The sequence below is a fragment of the Pelophylax lessonae genome, assembly GCF_965119305.1.
Source record: "Pelophylax lessonae genome assembly, contig: HAP1_SCAFFOLD_1168, whole genome shotgun sequence".
Taxonomy (NCBI): Eukaryota; Metazoa; Chordata; class Amphibia; order Anura; family Ranidae; genus Pelophylax; species Pelophylax lessonae.
Window position 1 is genome coordinate 715 of NW_028119211.1, and position 21,765 is coordinate 22,479.

A 21,765-nucleotide genomic window follows, 5' to 3' on the forward strand; every position below is an offset into this window, starting at 1 on the left:
AGCAGTTCGGCTGGCGTGGAAGTAGGCTGGAGCAGATCGGCTGGCGTGGAAGCAAGCTGGAGCAGATCGGCTGGCGTGGATGCAGGCAGATCCGCTGGCGTGGATGCAGGATGGAGCAGATCCGCTGGCGTGGATGCAGGCAGATCGGCTAGTGTGGAAGCAAGCTGAAGCAGATCGGCTGGCGTGGAAGCAGGCTGGGGTAGATCCGCTGGCGTGGAAGCAGGCATGGATGCAGGCTGGAGCAGATCCGCTGGTGTGGATGCACAATTGGATAGTGGCAAGATTTTGCAAGTTGGGAAAAACTTTCGTTTCTTTTTGGGTTTTGCCACTGAGGTTCTGCATGTGAACACAGGGCTGTGAGTAGGGGGAGCAGCTGGTAGCAAAGAAAAGCTGGGGGATTTTGAAAAAGAGGGAGCAGTAACTAAGGAGGATTTCTGAAGGATTGGTGCAGACAGTGGAGAAGAGGTAAGCTTCAAGGAGTTAAAGGCAGGGTAGGTGCAGCAAGTGGGAACAGGGTACTGACATATGGTTGGTAGAAGGGTAAACTGGGCTGCAACTGTGGTTGCTGTGGGTGATGGAGAGAGAGATGTTTGAGCAGGCAGGTGTCTAGCAGTAGGAAGGGGTTGTTGCAAACTGACTGAAGCTGAGTGCAATATATCTGACCATGCTTGTAATAACGGTTGAACAAGATTCAGTTTACACTCTGCCTGTCTGACAAGAGACTGCACTGCATTAATACAATCTACTAGCACCTGTTGGGAACATGCTGAATAGTGCTCAAAGAAATAAGAGGAGTCATCCTCCAATAACCATACCAGTGATTCTACCTGAGCCATACTAAAGGGGGGAGAAAAGTCATCACTTTCTTTAGGAATACTGGACAAAGCCAACTCTGCACAAACTTGAATCAATGGCTGAACATCATCAAACAGCATCCTGCCCTGATCAACTAGGGAATGAGCAAGACGAATGCATTCTAACAGCTGGTCCCTGGCCCACTCCTTTAATATCTGGCAGCAGTATTCCTTTTCCTCTGTCACCAGCAAAGAAAAGTAAATTACCTCCTCAAGATGCATCTTGCCACAAACAACAGAGCTAAGATGGCTTCTCTGTGCAGCCACTTCTGGTCAGGACGGGCCTTGGTATTCTGTCAGCAACAGGTGTGACCAGAAATGTGTGGACTGACACAGAGAACATTAGACATAATTAAGGTGTAAAGAATATAATTTATTTAAAAATAAGTGAATAACACAAATGTAAACGCACCTCCAGAAAACTATAACTGTGTAAATCCAATCAGATACCCAAACAATAGTGACACACAGCAAACAACTGCTCAAACCAAATATATACAAAACAGGATAAATGAATAGTAATAGTAACAGAGCCGGGGTCATACACGGGAGATCAAGCAGAGGGAGCTGGGAGCAAGACAGAACAGAGAGAGGGTTGCAGGAGACGGAGTAAGCAAACAGGAAGGAAGGAATCAGGCTGCAGGGTCAGGATCAGAGTCCAGGATCAGGATACAGGGACACAGGCATGCAGGTCAGGCGCACATGGAGACAATACCAAGGCAGTGAGAAGAAGCATACACAGGGTTTAAATATACTTCCTGCAACCAGCATCAGGTGATGACTGATTGCATAAGATGTTCGCTTCTGACTACTGAGAGACACCCGCTGGTGGACACTGGAACTGCAGCTTATGGATCTGGGAGCTACAGTGCCACCAGCAGGTGAGCTCTTTCCTGACACCCTGTAACATCTCCAAGCATTGGATGGAAACAACTAGGCAAACAGAACTGTGCCAAGTGGCCAAACAACAAGGGTCAAAAAGACCCAAAGTGCCTCTGCAAGAACCTTGTGTCAATGTTGCAGAGCCATCTGAACCTTTCCAGGTTAGCAAGCATGTTTTGGTGGTGGAGAAACATATTTCCCAGGTTCCTCCAATACAACCTCAATATCCTCATCATTCCCTTCTGTGTCTGACCCGCATAGGGCAAGCATATCGGGAACCGACTCAGGTATAGAAATGGGAGTAGGGGAAGAGACACATCAGTCCTGAGCAAAGATGGCTTTATTAAGGCTGTTATTTGTTAAAGAAATTGTGACATGGATGTCTGCCTTTGTCAAATAGGTTTCTTGTTGTGTGTCTGAAATAGAGCTAGAATCAGATGCAGAGATTGTTGGTTAAGCTGGTTCTTGCTCCAATGCAAGGGGTGTATCATCGTGCTGAGATTGAGTGTTGTGTGGGTCTTCGGCAGTGGTGTATTTACGTTTTGTGCTGCCCTAGACCTGACTAAGTTTGTGCACCCCCTAATTTAACTATGACCTACCCCTTCATGTAACGGCCACAACCCTTCCTGTTTATGACCCACCCTGTCATCTGTACACCACAGACCACAACCACAGTCTATCTGTGCCCATCAGCATAGCCTTATCAGTTCCCATAAGTTCAGCCTCATCAGTGCCCATCAGTGCCACCTCATTACTGCCCATCAATGCAGCCTCGTCAGTGCAGCATATCAGTGTGGCCACCAGTGTAGCCTATCAGTGCCCATTAGTGCAGCCTATCATATCGGCAGGTAGCAGTTTGACTGCTTTATGTGGTTGCCAGACTGATTTGCCTTCTGGACCCTGTCCTCTGGCCCAATTCACCCCATAATACTGGCACTAAACTAAAAGTGTAGCACAAGCCAGGGGTGACACTTTTCGTGCAGGAGCCAGGAGGAGGCTGTTTTTTTTAATGCGGTGTGTAGATTTTTTGCTGCCCCCTTGCAAAGTGCCGCCCTAGGCCTGGGCCTTGTCGGCCTAGGCCAAGATACAGCACTGGTCTTCGGCAGAGCAAATGTTCACCTTTAGCAAATGTTTGGTTTTACACCCTTTCATCTGGTTTTTGCTATAGCTACGTATAGGGTATTCCCCTGTGAAGTACTCACACAGGGCAATAGTGTCTAGAAAAAAAACAACAGTAATCTACAGGGTGTATACCATCCTGTAGCGAATACTCATGGAAAGGGCAGGAGGAAGTGCTTGAGTAACACTTAAGGGCTCTAGGCAAACGTGGCAGGTAATGTGTGAACTGTGGTGCGACATAACACCTGGTCATCCACCCAAAACTAAGCTGAGTGGTTGACGTTTAGCGCCAAGTTTGAAAAATTTACACTGTAGTGCAGTGTTTCTTAACATTTTTTCAGTCAAGGCACCCTTTCAAATTATAGAAAGCCTTGAGGCACCCCACTCTAAAATGTGAAAACTATTCTAATAGGTTTACATAATACATCAACATCCACACATGTTAGAGGCAAATTATTCTTCCTAATCCAATACAATTTTGCACACTGGAACCGACCAGTATTCCAATGTTTTCCTCCATCACTTAGCTAATGTGACCCCAGCGCTGACAGAGAGGGACAGAGAGGGGCAGGGGAGGGTCATTGGTTGTTGGGACGCCGGCGGCTAAAAGGTCGTAATGGTGCACAATGAAAACCTATGGCTTTGTGTAACTAAAAGGCAGGCTTTATCCATCTTTAGGCTTGCATACAATTTGGGGGCAATTTTTAGGCATTTTGCCAAGGCACCTGGTTAAAAAAGGCTGCTATAGTGAATACAACTCAAATACTGCCCCAGACCATAACGTTGGGCTGTACATATAGTCCAAGTTTTGCCCTTCACAGTGATCCCTTAGGGCGCTAGCAAAAAATGGAAGACTCACAGAGTGGGGTAGGGTTAAAAGAGAGGCACCCAGAGGGCATGTTTTTAATAGCTTTGCCAGTGTCCAATCACTTGAAGATTCAAGCCTATTGTCCAGGGTCTGTGAATACTTTGCTTATAATAAGTCCAGTTCTGTACGATTAAGGTTAATTATTTCTGTAAATAAATCAAAAAAAGAATTTAGCAGCACTAGAACAAATAAAATTACCTGTTCAGCAAAAAAGGAGATGACTGTAAACACAATCAAAGTGGCCAATACACAGTGTGTCCAGAACTTAAGTTTGTCTCTGTAACTTCTCCTAAAATAACAACATTTTCTATTAATATTTTTTATAAAAAAGCTTGTAAACAAAATTTACATACATACACAGTGAATAAACTGTACAACCTTATCAATGCCAAGCACAAAATGAAAGCAATACATGGGCCAAATGTACCTTAAATTGTATCTATCACCACCCTTTTTAATGTTTTGGATAGAGTGATGAGGGATTAGAACATCTGTCATGTTTTCCTGCTGTGCTCCCGTTATGGTAATTCACCGTCTCTATTTGTCATGGTGACTGAAAGTGACGGAAAATCTAACATATTGAGTTGTCAGCAGAACAGGAATAAAGACAACGGAAAGTCAAATGGAAAGAAAATCTTCTTAATGGCAAAAAAGTTTTCTCTATTTCATACAAAATAAAAAATGACCTTTAAATATATTAAGTCATCCGTAATCTCCTACTACTACTATCCAGAGATCCCCACAAAGTGTAACCTCTTCTCTAAACTTCCCAAATCATCTTCAACTTTTCAACAGGGTTGATTTTTAATAATAGCTGGAAAAAAAATGGAAAAAACGGTTTTATTTCTGCGTTTTATTATGTCTGACATTCTACATGTTAAAGTCAGCAAGAAGCGTACAGTGGTCTTGTCTGGGAAATCTTCTCCTGCATCACAAGTAACAGTTCTCAGATCATTAGGTTAGACATAGGTGTTTGGGATAAATATGCCAGTTACAGCAATACTGGATTAAAAACTGAATACCCACCTGAGCTTCAGGTTTTTCCCCTTTCATGACAAGGCCATTTTTTGATATTTAGCACTGCGCTACTTTAACTGGCAATTGCGTGGTCATGCAACTCAAAAGCTTTTTTGTGTGGTATTTGATCACCACTGGATTTTTTTATTATATAAACAAAAAAAAAAGATGACGATTTTGAATAAAAAAAAATATATATTTTTTACATTCTGCTATAAAACATAGCCAATAAATAAAATTGGAAATGGAAGAGAAAAATTCTTCATAAATGTTTTATACTACATATTTTTGAAAAAAAAAAAAAAATCCCAATATGCGTATTTTGGGTGGTTTATGTGAAAGGTATAGATAGCATTTACAAATGATGGTATATATATACTGGAATTCTTATTTATGTCTTAATCTAGTATTGGCGGTGATCAGCGAATTATAGTGGGGCTACAAAGTGCAGCAGACAATCTGAAACTAACTGACTCAATTACACTGACATCACCAGTGACACTAATACAGTAATCAATGCTAATATTATAAATGGTCACTGTACTAATGACACTGGCTGGGAAGGGGTAACATTTAGGGGCAAAAAAGGGGTTAACTGTATGCCTAACAATGTTTACTGTGTGTAGTATGTGCTGCCTGTTACTGAGCAATGTGCCTGCTTTTACTTCCTGCATAAATCATTGGTCAGAACCAGTTGATCAGGTTGTGCTGCAGTAAATGACAGCTCAGATTTCTGAGAACGCATGTGCATGCGTAAGCAGACCCGGAAGAAAGCCCTGACTTACAGGTACATTACAGTGCTTGTACGAGCCACTCTGCTACAGTATATGTACTACGGGGGGTTCAGCAAGTGGATACCGAGCAACCAGAACATGCTGCTCCCTGCATTCACCTTCGAGGTTTAATTTTCAATTTTATTGGGTGTGCACCTATAAAAATAAAGCGGCAAAAATGCAAAAGCAGAAAATGCAAATGCAAGTCCAGTAGAGTGTGCAGCTCTGGGGGCCTAATTATAAAGGTCAGGAAGATAACAGCTTTTTAGGATTCTTAGTATTTTGCTGCTATGCTTCATCTGCTTTTTTTTTTTCAAATAATACAAGCAGACTTGAAGTGAAGTCTTAATGATGTGAAACAAATATTAAAAGGAGACTGGTAAAAAAAAATGGCGAAGTGGGATAACAATGAAAAAAGTCATCACCTTCAGAAAAAAATGTCATTTTCAGGCTTAACTCTAATAAACATACAACATTATCTTAGATTTCAGAAGGTGCACTTTATGGCAAAAACGGAAAACGCAAAAGCACTTTACAATCTGCCTAAACCTGAATAGATTTTGCTTGATCATTTCACCTTTAGAAAACAAGTAGAAAAATTGGCCAACTTTTTTTTATAGGTGAGCCTGTCACAGTGGATATTTTCCATAAAAAAGGTGAAATGTCAATGTTGGCCTTGTATAGGCTAGCCTCTTGGATTGTTTAAAAAAAAAAAAAAAAAAAAAACCACGTTAAATCTAGCTACACCGCGGCTTTGAAATCCTACTACTTTAGAGCGATTCCAAAGCCACACGATTTGAACTGCTAATTTAATTCCGGCTTGCGATTTCATATAATAGAAGTCTATGCAAGTCGCAATGAAATCAGCAAAAAAAGTAGTGCAGGAACATTTTTCAAAGTCGCTGTGACGCCAATAGCAGCAATTTGAACGGTTTTATTGCCAACAATGGGGGTGCAATTTGATCGCATGACAAATCGCACGGGTGTGAACAGGGGCTTAAGCAGACTTGCAAATACAATCTTTTATCCCTTTAACCTTCTTAGGCCTTGTTCACACTTTCTCAAAATACTGACGCTAAACAAACTTGCCTATAGCATTAATATACGTTAACGCACTTGACGAGTGTTTAATGTGAGTCAAAAACACTCCCCAAATCCCCTATGTGTGTTTGACGCGTGTTAAAAATGCACCCCAGGAACCTATTTTTTTTTTCTGCGAACAAGGCCTAACGCACTGCACACATGTACCAGCGTGTTTATGGTGCATTAACGTAGACTTGAATGGATGCTGCTAGATGCTTCAACTCTTTCCAAATTTGACTTGTACCTTCATTTTTGAAGGTCAGCATTGAAACATGCCAAAAACGCTTCATGTTTTGATAATGTGAACAGCTCTGTGCACTATCCATATTATCAATTCAATTGCAGACTGTTTTACTGGGTGTTTGAGGAGAATTAATTACGTGCCGCATATGCCTGCTTTTAAATCCAGTGTGAACAGGACCTTATTCCTAAAAGGGCTCTACTGGGCCATTCAATCATCAGCCAGCTCAGATTTCCTGCCTAATGGCTGATAAATATCTTCAGACATCTTCAAACACAGCATTGGTTCCATCAAAGAAATCATCACACATGCTTGCGTCTATATCAGTAGACTTGGATACACCACAGCCTGTACGCTCTCTATTAAGAATGTCCAATTCTCAGCCAAGAGTTTAGAAGGATAGACACCCAAGTACATCATAGACAACAGTGGTCTCTGGGTACACATTGCACTCAGAAAAATGTCTTTTGGCCTTGGAAGCACAGCTGGACACATCCCAAAGTATTACAGCTGGTACCTACATTTTAGGAGTTTCTTCCATTGCTGGCAGTGGAGGAAAATGTTTTCGGGTGACCTAAAACAGCATGCTTAGTTTGGCCACACTTGTCCACCCCTGCCCAGAAACAGGTATGCAAAGCTTCCAATAATATTTTCTGTATGAGAAAGGCAAAAAGCAGCAGTCTTTTTCTCAGAATGGTCTAATTATTTTGTACTAAAGGACCCAGCATCCACATTAAGTACCAATATGTAACTTCGAGGTGCTAAGGTGACATGCTTCTACTGACAATAAAAAAAAGCTTAAAATTATAACTAAAGGCAAAATGTTTTTTTTTTTTTTTAGTTTTGGAAAGAGTGAAAATGGATTAGAACGCTTGTCAGTTTTTATTGCAAACTGTATCCCAAATTCACCCTATTTGTCCTGTTTACCATTATCATTGAAAGTGAAAGTAAAAGAAAATCCCAAATTTTGGGTTGTCCTCAGAAAAGTAACAGAGGGAAAATCTCCTGATGGGGACACCAGTTCTGGTGACCTGGGGGTCCCCAAGGAATTCCCTTCATTTGCAGGCATTGTTTCTCACTTCCTGTTTGGCTATGGGACAGGAAATGAAAAAGTATATAATATATATATATATATATATATATACACACACAGTGCCTTGCGAAAGTATTCGGCCCCCTTGAACTTTTCGACCTTTTGCCTGATTTCAGGCTTCAAACAAAGATATAAAACTGTAATTTTTTTGTGAAGAATCAACAACAAGTGGGACACAATCATGAAGTGGAACGAAATTTATTGGATATTTCAAAATTTTCTTCTTGCCACTCTTCCATAAAGGCCAGATTTGTGCAGTATACGACTGATTGTTGTCCTATGGACCGAGTCTCCCACCTCAGCTGTAGACCTCTGCAGTTCATCCAGACTGATCATGGGCCTCTTGGCTGCATCTCTGATCAGCCTTCTCCTTGTATGAGATGAAAGTTTAGAGGGACGGCCAGGTCTTCGTAGATTTGCAGTGGTCTGATACTCCTTCCATTTCAATATTATCCCTTGCACAGTGCTCCTTGGGATGTTTAAAGCTTGGGAAATCATTTTGTATCCAAATCCGGCTTTAAACTCCACAACAGTATCTCGGACCTAACTGGTGTGTTCCTTGTTCTTCATGATGCTCTCTGCACTTTAAACGGACCTCTGAGACTATCACAGTGCAGGTGGATTTATATGGCGGAGACTTGATTACACACAGGTGGATTCTATTTATCATTATTAGTCATTTAGGTCAACATTGGATCATTCAGAGATCCTCACTGAACTTCTGGAGAGAGTTTGCTGCACTGAAAGTAAAGGGGCTGAATAGTTTTGCACGCCCAATTTTTCAGTTTTTTATTTGTTAACAAAGTTTGAAATATCCAATAAATTTAGTTCCACTTCATGATTGTGTCCCACTTGTTGTTGATTCTTCACAAAAAATTACAGTTTTATATCTTTATGTTTGAAGCCTGAAATGTGGCAAAAGGTCAAAAAGTTCAAGGGGGCCGAATACTTCTGCAAGGCACTGTGTGTATATATCTATATATATATATATATATATATATATATATATATATAATGTTATAACCATCCCTTGCTCTATCCAAAATGAAAAAAATAAAATAATAAATATAGGCACCACATTGGCCCTATGCCAAACCAGTGGTACCCAAGTAGTCCTTAACGAGTCCCTAAAAATTTGAAACAAAGGCTTTGAAATTACAGAGCTCAGTTCTTTTAAGATGCGTGGGTGGATGCCATCTGGTCCAGGCACTTTAGCCACCTTTATTCTGTCTAAATATTTCTGGACAATATCACTTTTGAGCCATTGTGGATCCTTTGGGGCTGTGTCAATACCATCCTCATTATGGTCATGAGCTTCCCCATGCTCCTTTGTATACATGTTCATTCCTCAGCACTGTGAACTTGATTTAAAGTTACACTATCAATTTGGGATGAATATTTTTACGCACAGATTATATGTTTCGCTAAAATATGTGAATAAAGGTATTTTTACCTTTATATACCCAGGTCTATCAAAATCAGCATCAGGAAGGAGAAAGGTACCAAAGGAACAGAATGTTATCTTTCAGAAGTGCTGTTTTCCTTTATTTATTGGTAATCAAGCCATTTAAATCAATGCAAAGTTCATATTTCCAGTGTAAAGTAAATTGTGAATGACAACTACATTTAAAAGTGCCTTCTAAAAATGTTTTAGAATCAAAGTATACTTCTAAAGCTCAGTATACATGTTATAATCGGCTTGCACAAGCTTTGTATAACATTTTTTAGCGTTATTAGAACTTACCCAAACTATCAAATTAAATTATAACCAATCAGGCTGGCCCTTGCACTATAGAATTGTTGGTAGACCTAAGGTCTTATGTCAGTGGGCTTTGCTTTCTTGTGTTTGCATGTCAGTGGGCAGATCCATAGACACTAGTCAGTCCAATAGAAGCTTTCAAATCCATCCATTGCCATCTACTGTCAATCAAAATTAAGGTGGACCTGATGAAGAACTAATATCTCAGTAACCCCGACCCACCTACTCAGGGACTCAAGTAATTTCCCAAGCATGGGCACTGTCATATTAGGGTTATATCATCAACAGTGTCCCAAACCCTTTTTTTACATTCAGCTTTTGGCCGGGGAATCCCCTTGCCGATATTTGAATGGGGCCAGGGATGGAGCCATAATCATGACGGCTTTCCAGCACAGATGAAGACGTCATCACGCTCTGACGAAACGCGCGCATACTTCCGGGTAGCCTGGTGGGACGCAAACCATCAGTCGCCGCTCTCCATTCCCAGGCATTTACCCATAGCTGGCGTTTACTTGTTTTTACTTGCTTTTACTTGACTTTTATTTTGTACAATTTATTCTATCGGCAAATTTAATAAAACACCACTTTTTAATGGTACTGCACTATCGGAGCACTTTTTTGTCCCTCTCTTGATTTGGACCTGGAGGATCGGTTTCCAAACACAGGAGTATCACAGGCCATAGTAAACCACAGAGCCCAGCAGTTACCTATAGGCTTGGGAAGCCACAAGCTCGTAAGGTCTTGTTACTATATGGTATTCAAGACCCACCAAGTCCGGTGAGTGTGCACCCCTTATGTTACAAGTTATGCATGCCAATTATACCAGCAGTTGGAATATTGGAGAAACCTTACTAGGACACTATTTGCACAAGATCACGAAGGAATTTCACATTGGGACTGTCATAATATTTTGATAATTTTATTATATTTATTTATCGATGTATTTAAATTTCATCTAGCACTTTGCACTTTTTCATACGTATACAATTTGCTATCACCTTAGGAATTAATTTCTCCTCACCTGTTTGTTTACCATTTAGGTGTGTGAACAAGGAACTGCTCACCCCTGACTAATTAAGAAGCAGGCGCTATATTAATCCCTTTTGGGATTTAAACTTCTACTTTTACAAGCTGTTGGCTGATGATCTCGGGCTCTCCATATTACGCTACACCTAAAATTTTGTTCACTAGGAATAAGAAGCTTCCAACGGACAAGGTTTCTAGAATAATAATGAAATATATAAATGCAGCTTACCACTCCTGCAGTTCATGCATGTGTAAAAAGCGGTTGCGATATTCTCTTGGCAGCTCAAACTGAGAGGGAATCGGAAACATGGATTCGTAGAAATCTCTTAAGACTGCTTTAACTGTTTGTGCATCCTTGTGAATGTGGTTAATATTGTCATTCAGGCAGATGAATTTCCTAAAACAGTGGATATTATTTTAATATTGTATTTGCAATTGTACTAGAAAACACAGTTTCTGGATGAGATCATGCAAATGTATAACATTTCTCTACAGCATATATACAGAACCAGGTAAAGAAATAAAAGTTCAAAATAAGCTGAAAATACCGACCAATCAGAGATTGGTGGAAATAAAGCAAGTTTCTTGCTAAAGGAAAGTTGTACCCACATTTTAAGGTGTGTTGAGGCACTAACACCAAACTAAATAAAGCAAAGACATTTACTTGTACCTTCCAAACTAATCAAAAGGGGTGAATTATTTGGAAAGGTCCCACCTGGTAAAGTATTGGAATGGCTGCCGTGTGCAACAGAAAACATATAGGTCCTTGTTCCTAGGTACAGCAATTGTAATAGCTACAATATGGTATGGTGTGGAGGGCAAGAGGTTTCAGAAGGGACAAAGGGCCCCAAAATGCTTTAGATATCCTTTTGTCACTGCTTTCTTCAACTAGTTACAGACTTTGGGTGTAGGCGATATGCTGAAAAACAAAACCTTCATCAAAGTACCTTGTTATGCCCAGGGATTCCTCCCCTGCCATTAGGATGTGTGTTAAAGGAGTGAAACATTTTTTTTTTTAGTTAAAATAATTGTACCTATTAAATCCTTTATTACGGTACCTTTTCCAACTCTAATGAACCTTTTTGTCTTGCTTTCTCCTGAACTATTACTTTTCTAGCCAATCCATTTTTTCCCATTTACATTTGACTTGTTTAGGTTCATTTTTATAATGTTAAATAGGAAATACACAATTGTTTTCAAAAAGCTTTATTTCATTTGTAAAAACAATCATGTTTTGTTCCAAAAACACATTAGTGTTACTTTGAATAGAACAAATTAGAGAATACATTTGTACTTTTAGGCCTCCTTCACTCTGCAGCGACAAATCAGATGTGTTCAGGCTCGGACACCTGTCCCTAACCACAGGTAACTGCTTGGTGTGCAACTACATGTGAACAGAGACAACTGCTGTCAGTCTGTCAATACTCTGTACAGGCTGAGTGTCCACCGATATTAGAATGCACCAGTCATCCCAGCTGCAAAAATCCACAAATTCTTTATGCCGGAATGCACTAGCGGTTTTAAACCAACACTTTTAAAACAAGAAAAAAGTATTTTTTTTAATTTATACCTTTTCAGTATAAAGAAAATTACATCACTTTTGCAGGATAATACTGCCAAAAGTAAGCACAGTTTTTCCCCCAAAAAATAACATTTTAATATTAATCTTAAAACTCAGTCAGCCCGGTTATTTAAGCTGGCAATACACAGATCGAAAATTTGGCCAGTTCACCCTGAATTGGCCAGATTTTGATCAGTCTATGGGCAGGCTGGTTGTAGTGAAGTCAATCCATCGATCGACCTCAGTACAACCAGCCTGAGTTTTTTTGCCCGATTACTGCTGGCGGCTACAGCTGCCAGCAGTGATTATTGTATTCTGCCGGTGGGGAAGAGTCCCAAGCGCTCCCCACCGGCAAAACACAATATTGCTGCAGGAGGGATTCCTCCCTCAACATCAACCCGTGGATCAAGGAAAAAGAAAATTGCATAATCTTTGGCCCACCTAAGGGTCCATTCATTCCCTTAAGCAGTGGGCCACAATGCATGCATATTCTTACATTTACATAATGTGTTGTGCAGCCCAATAATTGTGAATGGGCCATTAACACAACTCAATGCACAATAAATAGGTACTGCATGATGTTTTCCAGCGCAATGCAACACACAGAGCATTTGCATCTGAAAATATACTTGGAAGGGTAAATGATTAACAGCCTTGATTTTACCTGGGGTTTTTCCGGATGTCATCCAACTGGCCAACCACATGAGAGACATTAGTACGAATCATCTTGAATGCAATGTCTTCTTCTCCCATAATTTCAAATCTTAAGGGAAAGGTAAAATGTTTTATTTGTAACTAAACCATGGTAAAATCAACACACATTTGAACAATTTATTATTGGCGCATGAATTAATTGGACTAACCTTACCTGTATTTATTCTTATCCTTGTAAGCTTTCCGTATCAAATCAGTTACTGGTTTACAATTAGTTACCAGTTGCTTGGTCACAGGTGGCTGTAAGAACATATAACAAACTGAAGCTAACAGCAATACAGATAGACAAACGTACATACATTCTTTATATTAATGGTCAGGATTATGTTGCATATCGTAGGCTTTAATGCAAAGTGCACAGGGCAGGCATGTACAGCTGCCAATAGCAACCACTGATAATTCAGCTTTCAGCATTTAGTAATGTCAAACTAATTACATCTGACTGGTTGCTATAGGTATCTATACAACACCAAACCCCCATGATAAAAAATGTATTCTGTAGACAAACTTTTTTATTACTAATAAAAATCAAATCAAACATATTACCTTTCCAAAGTAATCCCTAGATCAGGGGTCTTCAAACTATGGCTCTCCAGTTGTTCAGGAACTACAATTCCCATCAAGCCTAGTCATGTCTGTGAATGGCAATGCCTCATGGGGAAGTGTAGTACCGCAACAGCTGGAGGGCCGTAGTTTGAGGATCCCTGCCCTAGATCCTAAAAATGATATCAGATGATATGGATGACAGCCAAAAGTGTCAAATGCACATGCAATTAACCACTTTAATACAGGGCACTTCCCTCCCTTCCCGCCCAGGCCAATTTTCCCCTTTTAGCGCTGTTGCATTTTGAATGACAATTGCGCGGTCATGCAACACTGTACTTACACCAAATTTATATCATTTTCCCCCCACAAATAGAGCTTTCTTTTGGTGGTATTTGATCACCTGTGCGATTTTTACTTTTTGCTAAACAAATAAAAAAAGACAGAAAAGTTTGAAAAAAAAAAAAAAGTTTTTTTGTTTATGTTATACAATTTTGTAAATAAATAAGTTTTTTCCTGCACTGATGAGCACTGATGAGACTGCACTGACAGGCACTGATGAGGAGGCAATGATGGGGTGGCACTGATGGGGTGGCACTGATGGGGTGGCACTGATAGGCGGCACTGATAGGCGACACTGATAGGCACTGATATGTGCCACTGATAGGTAGCACTGATATGCAGCATTGGTGGGCACTGATAGGCGACACTGCTGGGCACTGATAGGCGGCATTGATGGGCACTGATAGGTGGCACTGGCGGGCACTAATGGGCACTGATAGGCAGCACTGGTGGGCACTGATGGGCACTGATGGGCGGCACTGATCGGCACTGACGGGCGGCACTGATGGGCACTAATGGGCACTGATAGGCGGCACTGGTGGGCAATAATGGGCACTGGTGGGCGACACTAAAGGATGGCAATGATGGGCACTTGTGGGCAGCACTGATAGGGAGGACACTAGTGGGCATCACTGATGGGGAGGGCAATGGGGGGCTCCCTGAGCCCTGATCGCCATCCCTGGTGGCCATAGTGGGCATCCCTGGGGTCATAGTGGGCATCCCTGGGGTCATAGTGGGCATCCCTGGTGGATCTAGTGGCATCCCCCCCCCCCCCGAGGGTCTGCACTGGTAATCAATGATCTGATTACCAGTGCCGACCCCCCCCCTGTCAGGGGAGCCGCCGATCGGCGCTCCTTTACTCGTGCCTGTCAGGCACGAACTAAGGAAAGCCGATCAACGGCTGTTCCTGTTTTACTATGTGACCAGCCGTGATTGGACACGGCTGATCACATGGTAAAGAGCCTCCGTCAGAGGCTCTTTACCGAGATCGGAGATGCAGGGTGTCAGACTGACACCCCGCATCACCGATCGCCGCTCTGCGCGCCCCCGGGGGGCGCCCAGAGCGGTGTTATCCTGCCGCCGTCATATGACGTCCGGTCAGGATAACTCAACCACATTCCCGCCGTCAATTTGTAATAGGGCGGGCGGGAAGTGGTTAAAAAAAGTGTCATTTGGTATTTTATTGATCACAAACCTGTGAAAAAGTTGCTACCAACCTAATGTGTGCCCTCCACAACCTGACATGATCTCAACTTAATGTTTTTCCAACAATACTTTGCATTTAAATGTAGCGTTAAAAGGGGGATAAAGCTCTACTAAACTAAAAAGCATATGTTCGGTTTGAGCTTTACCATTTGTCTTCATTACACATTTTTGGATAATATGTTTTGGGGTAAATATTTGGAGTGTGCAAATTAGGTAAATAGGAAAAATTGAAGGAGAATACATCTTTTTTTTATTTTTTCCCTATTTCCATCTAATAAAAACTTAGAAAATAAAAATATACATATCCAAATCTGCTACTAAATTAAAACCCTAGCTCAATCTGTTCTGACAAAAATTATGTATAATACACTGGGGTAGACTACAAATGCAAAAAGGTATAGAGTGCAGAACTGATAAATCTCCAAAACAAAACATCAAAAAAAAAAAAAAAAAAAGCATGCTTCGACTCAAGGGGATTTAGGGAGAAAAAGGCTCAGGGACACCAGTGATTAGCAAAAACAATACAATTGTTGTTACAAATAAGTAAAATGTACCATATTTGGATCATAATAGGATTCCTGAGTTGCCGGGGTAAAAAAATTCTCAGTATTATTAAACTGTACAGTTTTGGAGCAGTTGATAAGCATGTGTTCCAATCCAGTCAGATCCTAAGAGGAAAAATAATGCTCAATATTTTCAGTACATTAGCTTGATAATTCAATTGCACTCATGTATTAAAGTCATTAAATGCTATTGTTTATTGCTTCTAGATCAATAAATAAAATTCTATAATTTATTTTGTAAATATTGATGTCAGTGCCATTTTTCATTAAATATGTAAACATTCCCTTATCTGTAAGTAAACTTAGTTGCCTAGTATTTTTTATGCTGCTTATAGTTTTACTTTATCTGCAAATTATGGAACCACTGCAAATGAAGTTAGTCGCATGTATAGGAAATATGCCTCTATCAAAGAATATCTTCTTTATTTATCCAAAGCATAGTAGGTTATTATTATTATACAGGATTTACATAGCGCCAACAGTTTGCACAGCGCTTTACAATGTGAGGGAAGACATTACAGTTACAATACAGTTCAAAACAGGAGGAACTAGAGGGCCGTCATGGATTGGTACTGCATTTTCATGGCCTTCCAGCTCTAAACCAGCTTAGAGGTATGGGATTTTTTTATTTTATTTATTTTTTTTAAATCAATTGCTGATCTGGTTATCCACTAAGCTTGAAGCTAAACATTGTGCACAAAATCTTTTAATTATATATATTTATACACAAGAGAGCTATGGGAGAGACCCAGCAGATCCACCCACTACAGGCTACCTAAAGAACATTACTGGAGCAGCAGAGACCAGACCGGTCACCCTGTACAAGGAGAGAGAGCAGTAGTAGCTGGTCTTGATTACAGGAACCTTGCACAGAGTCAACTTTTCACACTGGAATTTCTGTACAGATCTGGAGGAAATACACAAAGCACACCAAGATTCAAGTAAGAATACACATTCTTCTTGTATTTATACATTGTCTGCTTATCCCGGAGTTCAGCTTTTGGAAATATTACTTCATCATATGCAGATGTTCCTTTCTGATTTGTAATAAACCAGACTGTAACTACCATGTGTGTAGGCCCCTAATTACAGAGGGAAAAATTCCTGCTACCTTGGCAGTATACATTATCCAACTTCAATATATTGTCTACCTTAAAGTGGACATATACTATGTGAATACTTTTCACTCAATGAAATCATCTACTCTACTCTGCTTCCTAACATTCTAGTTGCCTGGCTGCTTTGAGCCTAATGGATAAGCTCACCATTCATAACATGTTACACCCATATTCAGGGTGTAACATGAAACATTTTATGAAAAGACCGGCCGGCGCTCCCACCTCAATCTGATAGCTAGTGGGTATCTTCTCCCCCATGCTGTCAAATTTTTAAAATAACAGGGCTGTGCGGGGCTCGGCCCGCCTGGCCTTGTCACTCATTCACAGTGCTCTGTGAATGGAAAACTACAAGTCCCAACAGCCTTAGCGGCTGTAGTTCTCAACGAACTACCACAGCGCTGTGGTATTTAATAAATTCTTTGGCTTACCCGTACGAGGTATGAGCAAGCAGATACACTGACAAGTCTGTAGGAGTCCTGCATGGCATCAGCAATCTGCTGATTGCTGGTGCAATGCTTTACAGGCTCATACAACAAAAATAATCAATGCACATTTTTATGCCTGCAAAAAAATATTGCATTTATTTTTTTTTTTGTAAAAAGGTGAACTTACCCTTAAAATCAGGGGTCTCAAACTGGCAGCCCTCCAGATGTTGCAGAACTACAAATCCCATCATGCTTCTGCCTATGGGAATCATGCTTGTAACTGTCAGTCTTGCAATGCCTCATGGGGAATTTTAGTTCTCCAACAGCTGGAGGGCCACCACTTTGAGACCCCCTGCTTTAAATACTATGGGGGAAATTTACTAAAACTGGAGAATGCAAAATCTGGAGCAGCTGTGCATGGTAGCCATCCGTTTGTTTATTTAGGCTTTGACCAAAAAAAAAAAACTGGAAGCCAATTGGTTTCTATGCAGAGCTGCACCAGATTTTGCACTCCCCAGATTTAGTAATTCATCACCTTTGAGTCACTGATCAGAAACAAGTAAGCAAGTGAAGTCAAAACACTTTTGTTGTTTCATCCAAAAGGAATAAGTCAGCCAACAGTCAGAAAATCAGCATTTTCATAATAAGTGAATAATGGCAGCACATACATTTCTCTGAGCTCTTGTTTTGGTTGTGCGGTTAAAAAAAGTCATGGAAGCATCCGAAGCATCCTTTAGACGAGACCCCTATAATCGCGGGAGTGCCTTCTTATTTTTATGTATCATCTGTCAAACAAACACCGCTCCACACAAGCTTGACACTTGCCAGTATATTTTGGAGGGGTAGTGTTTGCATACAGTCTTGAAATCTATACTTGCAAAAAGGATTTTCCACTTGAGAAACCCCTCCATTCCATCATGTGGACTGTTCTCATACCTGATGATCAGCTGTTTTTACCATTTGTAAATGGTCTACATGTTGAAAGATGGAAAACCCTTTAAAGAGTACACTAAGAACCACACTATATACAGGATTTCTCATTATTATACAATATATACAGTGGTTATAGAAAAGTATCACCCCTTTTAAAATAATCACAATTTTGTTGCTTTGCAGTCTGAAATGAAGACAGACACAATTTTTGTTTTATTCAGCTGTATTTACTAGTGCAACTTATAACACCCAAATTAAAGTTATAACATCAACATGTCAGAAGAAATTTAAAAAAAATCAAAAACAAGAATCACTGAGTTGGAAAAAGGATCACCCTTTTAAGTCAGTATTTTGTTGGACTACATTTTGCTTTAATTCCAGCCTTTAATCTGTTTGGATTTGTCTCTACTAACTTTGCACATCTAGACTTTGCAATATTTGCCCACTCTTCTTTGCAAAACAGCTCAAGTTCAGTTAAATTTGATGATGATTGTTTGTGGATTGCAGTCTTCAAGTCATTCCACAGATTTTTTTAATGGGGTTTAAGTCTGGGCTCTGACTAGGCCATTCAAGGACATTCACCTTTTTCTCCTTCAACCACTATGTGGTCATTTTTGCTGTGTGCTTTGAGTCATTGTCATGTTGGAAGGTAAACCTTCTTCCCGATGACAACTTTCTGGTAGAGGGCAACAGATTTTCCTCAAGAATTTGATGGCATTTTGCCCCATCTATTTTTCTTCTATCCTTACAAGTGCTTCATTCCTTGCTGCAAAGAAACTTCCCTATACCAGTATAATACCACCTCTATGCTTTACTGTTGGAATGGTGTTATTTGGATGGTGAGCTATATTGCATTTCAGCCAGATATATTCTTTGGTGATGAAGCCAAATAAACCAATTCTAGTATTCTTGTTCAAATATTTTATTGATTAAGAAAGAGAGCACTAATACAAGCAGGTTTTGGTTCATACATGGACTAAAAACAAAAAAAAGTATAAGGAGGTAAGTAAGTAGCACAACCACAATAGTCAAGATATTGAACATAGAAGGGGTAACTTATAGGTAAAGGCCTAGGGCATATAATAGGCATTGGATGATACATTCTAGAGTCAAGCAATTAAGTGTGTGTGGAGAGTATACAGGTTGTATTGAGATTCTTTATCTAATTAATAGGCTGTATGGATCTTGAGAACAAAAATGCTTTTGTGTGTAAGCATATTGCAGCGCTGAGGTAAGTTGTAGGTTGTTGACTATTTAGGAAAGGAGATTGTGCTGTTACACAGTTCATATTCTCATTACTGTAGATGCAATTTACATAGTATATTCTGTGATTTATTTACCATGTATTTTTCTATGGATATTTGCTGCCACCTTCTGGCCTTTTTTTGGTAATGCTCTTGTTCCTCCTGTGAGCATGATACATCATTTCTTTGTATGTAAACTCCACCCCCTGCTCTTGCTGTATTTCCTGTGTCATGGCTGCTTGCATTTGCCTCATGTAACAGGGACTCTTGTATTCCACATGCTAAGCTAAGGAAAGCATCATCTTTTGACCGCATAATACTGAAATCCATTCGTTCTGCTGTATTCCTGTTGTGGGATGTTCAGAATAAACCAGCTTTTGGATGAAACCAGTATTGGTGAGTTCAGCTATCTGAGGAGGATTGTCTGCAGTGACCGTATCAGCTTATACAGGCCAGGCACAGAGGTCTCACAAGGGTTAGATCACTATCACAACAATCCGAGTCAGAATAGAGATCATAAGAGGAGAAAAGTAAAAGATCAGGAGTGTAGGATAGATGACAGAGGGGGAATCTAGGAGAGGGGATCAAAAGGGGGGGGGGGTCCAGGTACCCCTAGGTCGAACCAATTGGGGAATGTATAAAGGCTAAAATATGGCATTGCCTGTCATGGGAATCAATTCTAGTCTCACCTGACTACCTTGAATGTACCTTGAAGATTCTGAGGCCATATGGAAAAAGGTGATATGGTCAGATGAGACTAAAATTGAATTATTTGGCCTAATGATATGTCTGACGGAAATGTAATATAGCTCGCCATTCAAAAAACACCATTCCTACAGTAAAGCATAGAGGTGGTAATATCCTATTATGGGGATGTTTCTCTGAAGCAGGGACTGAAGCACTTGTCAGGATAGCAGAAAAATGAATGGGGAAAAATACCATCAAATTGTTGAGGAAAATCTGCTGCCCTCTGCCAGAAAGTTGTGGATGGGAAGAAGGTTTACCTTCCAACATGACAATGACCCAAAGCACACAGCAAAAATGACCACACAGTGATTGAAGGAGAAAAAGGTGAATGTTCTTGCATGGCAGAGTTAGAGCCCAGACTTAAACCTCATTAAAAATCTGTGTAATGACTTGAAGACTGCAGTCCACAAACAGCCACTATCAATTTTTAACTAAACTTGAGCAGTTCTGCAGAGAAAAGTGGGCAAATATTGCAAAGTCTAGATGTGCAAAGTTAGTAGAGGCAAATCCCAACAGACTAAAGGCTGTTATTAAAGCAAAGGGTGGTTCAACAAAATACTGACATGGGGGGGGGGGGGGATGGGTGATCCATTTTCCAACTTAGTGATTCAGTTTTTGAAAGTTGGTTTTATATCTTCTACTTGGATGTTATAATTTGCCCTAGTAAATACAGATGGATAAAAAAAAGGTGTCTGTCATCATTTCATGCTGCAAAGCAACAAAATGTGATTTTTTAGGAGGGGGGTGATTCTTTTTTATACCCACTGTGTGTGTATATGTATATATATATATATATATATATATATATATATATAATGTGCTCACCATCTATCCATTATAGATATTTTGGTTAAGCTGTACAATAACATGTAGGCTGGGTTCTTCCATGAATTGGGCTCAAGAAAATTATCATCATGTAGAAACTTTAACAGCAATTTCTTTAATGTTATACCTGTAAACTCAGTGGCAACTGATTTATTCTTGTCGCTAGTGTCCGAATCTCCCTGTCAGACAGCACTCCTGAGCCATCAGTGTCAACTTCAAAGAATATCTGGGAGATATTTAGTGGCTGGATGGCACTCATCAGATAGTAAAAAAAGGAAAAGGCAAACTGCATATCTTCTGAGTGACGCACTTTATGGGCAGATGTCTTGTCAAACTCTGCTGGAAACCTGCACAGATAAGATAACAAACCCATGACACAACAAAGGGATGCATACCTAAATCAAGCAAACACCTTTAAAAATTTTGTTTTTTTAAGATGACTGCTAATAATAAATAAATAGCTAATGTACCGATAAGTGTGCAAAGGTGAAAACGGATTATGGAAAGTTACGTTTGTCATTTACAGCATGCAGATGTTCCTTTGCACTCAAGTTCATTATTATAACAATTATTGGAAGGTAATTATCCTGTTTGAGACATGGACTAATACAAAACTATTTTGATGGTAATAAAGGATAAAAAAATATATATTTTTTTAAGATTGAAGAGGTTCAATGGACCATTTCTGTTTTTTTTTTATTTTTTTAATAGAAGGAATCACTCCTAAAAGCTTCTTTAATAATTATGCAAAACCACCTGGTAAACCTCAAATGATGCCATCTAGGAAATAATGTTGAAATTGTATCATCAGAAAGCCCCCTTATTTCAT

At 40.0% G+C, this 21,765-nt stretch overlaps 1 protein-coding gene across 1 annotated transcript; it reads right to left on the reverse strand.

Annotated features, from left to right (window-relative positions):
- Positions 1–3,921: 3,921 nt before the first annotated feature.
- On the reverse strand, positions 3,922–21,283 carry LOC309544133 (N-acetylglucosamine-1-phosphotransferase subunits alpha/beta-like; the record flags this gene model as incomplete). Its single annotated transcript, XM_082276509.1, has 6 exons — positions 3,922–4,012; positions 10,945–11,112; positions 12,941–13,039; positions 13,145–13,230; positions 15,636–15,749; positions 21,064–21,283. Coding segments are annotated over 6 exons (778 nt in total), but the record flags the coding sequence as incomplete, so codon positions are not given.
- Between the last annotated feature and the right edge of the window lie 482 nt (positions 21,284–21,765).